At 49.5% G+C, this 4,320-nt stretch overlaps 1 protein-coding gene across 1 annotated transcript; it reads left to right on the top strand.

Annotated features, from left to right (window-relative positions):
• Nucleotides 1-832: 832 nt before the first annotated feature.
• On the top strand, nucleotides 833-4,112 carry OPN1SW (opsin 1 (cone pigments), short-wave-sensitive). Its single transcript, XM_006861111.1, is given in 6 exon segments — nucleotides 833-1,169; nucleotides 1,634-1,802; nucleotides 2,156-2,328; nucleotides 2,665-2,740; nucleotides 2,742-2,895; nucleotides 4,002-4,112. Coding segments are annotated over 6 exon segments (1,020 nt in total).
• Nucleotides 4,113-4,320: the final 208 nt, after the last annotated feature.

Genomic DNA, 4,320 nt, shown 5'->3' with positions numbered 1-4,320 from the left:
GTGTTGAGTGCAACTGCAGGTAGAGCTGGCATCACTGGGGTGAGCTCCATAGAAGAGGTCTTTGTGAGTGACCTTCTGAGGGCTGTGCAGAACTCGATTGAGCAGAGGGAGATTGGGGTAACCTGGGCACTGCTGAGCCAAGGGGAGGGGTGGGGCAAGCTTGAGCATGGTGTGAGCAAGGTCAGGGAACAGACCAATCTCAACCTGGCTGGGGGAGGTCTGAGCAGGGCAGAGTCTCAGGCCAGGGATGTCAAGTTGCCCCTGTTCTGTCCCATGAAGACTGAGTGTACTAAATTGCTAGGGCACTTCTCACTTCCTGTCCTTTTCCTGCAGGCCCAAGTTGGTCCCTCACCTGGTAGAGAGGCCAAGATCTCTGCAAAGGGAGACTTAGACTTAGAAGATACTTTCACAAAGGGGCAGGGTAGGGAGCAGAAACCTAAAGGTGCCAGTAGACAAATGGAATGGGTTGCCTTCTATAGTGCCACTCAAAGGACAAGAAAAAGAGAAGTGGTGGAAGCATCTTGACCAAATGTGAGTTGGCATCTCCCAGGTGCCAGGGAACTCACTCCTAGTCACCGTACCATCCAACACCGCATACCGGATCCCGAGTCCAATCTTTTATCCTCTAAAGAACACACAATCAGATTTGGAGTACAAAAGGAGGCTTAGGTGGGGGGTTGGGGTCTCAAACTTTGTTTGAGGCTTAGGATCAGGACTGATCCTTCAAAGAGCCCCAGAGTAGCTTTGGAGGAGGGGTAGGGGTTGTGTGTGGGAGAGGTGGAGGATAATCTATGAGGCAACAAGGGGTGGGGGTGGAGCATCCCATGAGAAGATGTCTGGGGAGGAGGAGTTTGATCTGTTCGAGAACATCTCCTCAGTGCGGCCTTGGGATGGGCCTCAGTACCACATTGCTCCGGTCTGGGCTTTCCACTTCCAAGCAGCCTTCATGGGCTTTGTCTTCTTTGCAGGGACCCCACTCAATGCCGTGGTGTTGGTGGCCACACTGTGCTACAGAAAGTTACGGCAGCCATTCAACTACATTCTGGTCAACGTACCCCTGGTGGGCTTCCTCTTCTGCATCTTCTCTGTCTTCATTGCCAGCTGTCAGGGATACTTCATCTTTGGTCACTACATGTGTGCTTTGGAGGCCTTCCTAGGTTCCGTAGCAGGTAATGTTGGGGAAAACATAGGGCAGGGGGGTGAGAGGACATGCTCCAGGATTGCAAACAGGGACCAGGGTATTGGGTTGGATGGGCCCCCTAACGAGGAGTCTAAGGGAAGGGTTTGACGTTCTTTTGAATTGTTAAGTGCTGCCAAGTCAGTTCTGATTCATAGGGGGCCTGTATAGGGTGTCTGAGGAGCGGCTGGTGGGTTTGAACTACTGACCTTTCGGTTCAAATTGACCTTACAGGCCAGTGCTTTATCCTACAGTGTCACTCCAGGACTCCTCTTAAATAGTATAAAGCAGCCCCCAGTTACATGTTTGATTAAAATAAGGTGTCTGAGACCCAAACTATTCCAATGATCAGTCCAACCCTCTCACGAGTCTGTGCTTGCTCCACCTCCATGTCTTCCATTCCTCCTGCCAGGCTGGGCAGGGATCTCTCTCCGTTACCCTCACATTTTACCACAGGGCTGGTGACAGGATCCTCACTGGCCTTCCTGGCTCTTGAGCGCTACATTGTCATCTGTAAACCTTTTGGCAACATCCGCTTCAGCTCCAAGCATGCACTGATGGTGGTCCTGGCTACTTGGATCATCAGTATTGGGATCTCCATCCCACCCTTCTTTGGCTGGAGCCGGTGAGAGTGAAGGGCAGTGGTGCTTACCTAGAAAAAGCTCAGGTTTATGTGGGTGGAAAGAGTGTTTAGTGTCTTTTTCAGTCTTTGGCCTCTACTTTTTAGCACTGGTAGAGTAGGTGAGGCTAAGGGGCTGTGGGAGACAAGCGTTCACAGTTACTCTAAAAGTTGGAATGAATTACTATAGCCTTTTGCTGGTGAGAACAGAAAATCCTCCCTGTCTGAAGTCTTCTGGCATCTCTGGGTTCTAAGCGAACAGCATCCAGGCATTTTAGCTCCTATTCCACGGATTGTGGTGAGCCCCACAGGGAGCCAGTGCTTATCCCATCCATGACTGAGTACCTGCCCCTTTGCAGGTTCACTCCAGAGGGTCTGCAGTGTTCCTGTGGGCCCGACTGGTACACCATGGGCACCAAATATCACAGCGAGTACTATACTTGGTTCCTCTTCATCTGTTGCTTCATCGTGCCCCTTTCTCTCATATGCTTCTCCTACTCCCAGCTGCTGGGGGCTTTTAGAGCTGTGAGTGGCTGTTGTGAGGGTGCACCGGGGGGTCCTAGTGGGAGGGAGGAGTAGGTGAGCGCTTAAGAACATAAAGGTCCACAGCCAGGTAGAGGGGGCACATCAAAACAAAGAGAATGAGGGAGAATTATGAAGAGTAGGGTGATCATTCCTGATCAAATAGGTGGGTTCTGAATGTGAGGATGTATGAAATCCTTTCCACAGACCAGAAGGCAGCCCCCACCCTGCCTCTCCCAAGGAGAGCCAATGGGAATGGAGACTCCCTGGTAGAAGAGTCCAGAACTGGGAACTGAGGGCCAGGGAGAAGGATGTGATGGTGTCTACGCCCTGCCCCAGGATGTAGCTCAGCAGCAGCAGTCAGCTACAACCCAGAAGGCTGAGCGGGTGGTGAGCCACATGGTGGTGGTGATGGTGGGATCCTTGTCTTTGTTACATGCCCTATGCTGCCTTGGCCATGTACATGGTCAACAACCGTAACCACGGGCTGGACTCAGGGCTTGCCACTATTCCTGCTTTCTTCTCCAAGAGTGCTTGCGTCTACAATCCCATCATCTACTGCTTCATGAATAAGCAGGTAAAACTCTTTCCTTATATTTCTGTGAGCTTCCACAAGATCATAGCCCCCTTCTCACCAACGACCACAAACCAGGGCTTCAAATCTTGATTCAAAGCCCTGCTGTAATTGTAAACACAAAGTACTGAGGGCTGTCCTCAGAGGGTTCGATAAGGAGAGGCACAGAAACTTAGAAGAGTGGGAAAGGTGTCAGCACAGAGAAGACGGTAGGTATCATTAGGAAGATAATAAAACCCGTGGAGGAGAGCACTTGTCGTAAAAACCATGTTGTTCCAAAAGCCAGGATGAGAAGTAGAGTTCCCATTTTCTTTTTAAAGGGTCTGAAAAATTGAGGTTCAATAAGCCCACTGCTATCGAGTCGATTTTGACTCATAGTTATCCTTTCTAGGGGTTCTGAGGTTGTAAATCTTTACAGGGGCAGACAGCTTCATCTGTCTCCCACCATCTTCTTAATTGGGAGTTATGTGAAGTTGATTTCAAATCTGTGACCCCATGTGACCAGAGTAGACCACCCCATAGGACTAAGCTGTAATCTTTGATAAGTGCCGTCAAGTTGGTTCCGACTCGTAGTGACCCTGTGTAGGATTTCTGAGGAGTGGCTGGTGGGTTTAAACCACTGACCTTATAGGTCAAACCAACCTTGTGGATCCTTCAGTGCCACAGCAGGACTCCAAGCTGCAATGGTTTTGGAGGTAGATACCAGGGCTTTCCTATCATGGAGTGTCTAGGTGGGTTTGAACTACCAACCTTTCAACCATTGCACCACCAGGGTTCCTTTCATTAGGAGGATCTTCTAGTAATGGGGCGCAGGTGGGTGGGCCAAATCTAGGGTAACTGTTGACAGTGATCTCATCAGGCAGCCTGGTATATGAAGTGGCCTCAGCTAGCAAGAATTACTGTGACCCAGGGTAGTCCCAGACTGCTATTTAGCCAGCTGTCAGGAATGGGAAGATAGAGACAAAACTACCTGAGCAGATCCTGGTATCAGACACGGTGGAAGGCTTTGGGGATATACAGAATGACACCTTTTGTCCACACTTCGTGATGTCATCTCCCTGGCACTAGTTGGCCAAGAGGGCTACCACCACTGCTGTCCTTTCCCTCAGTTCCAAGCCTGTATCATAGACATGTTGTGTGGGGAATCCACAGTAGACGAACCTGACACATCCAGCTCCCAGAAAATAGAAATCTCTACTTGCCAAGTTAGCCCCAACTAAGGAGCACACTTCGTTAGCAACTAGAATTTTACATTTAAGTAAGTTTTTTATTTTCTTGGTCTAAAGCCAAACTATTAACAACATAGAAACCAACAAGGGGAAAGGTGGTGTGGAATCAAGTTTTCAGTTTCCTCTTTCTTTTCTGTCCACAGAGCTATTGCTTCCAGCTCCAAAGACCTTTTCAACAATCATAAGTTTCTACTTCAAA

This window comes from Chrysochloris asiatica, unplaced genomic scaffold, assembly GCF_000296735.1.
Source record: "Chrysochloris asiatica unplaced genomic scaffold, ChrAsi1.0 scaffold00041, whole genome shotgun sequence".
NCBI lineage: Eukaryota > Metazoa > Chordata > Mammalia > Afrosoricida > Chrysochloridae > Chrysochloris > Chrysochloris asiatica.
The sequence above is the reverse complement of the archived record's forward strand: the minus strand, read 5'-3'. Positions and strand labels throughout refer to the sequence as shown.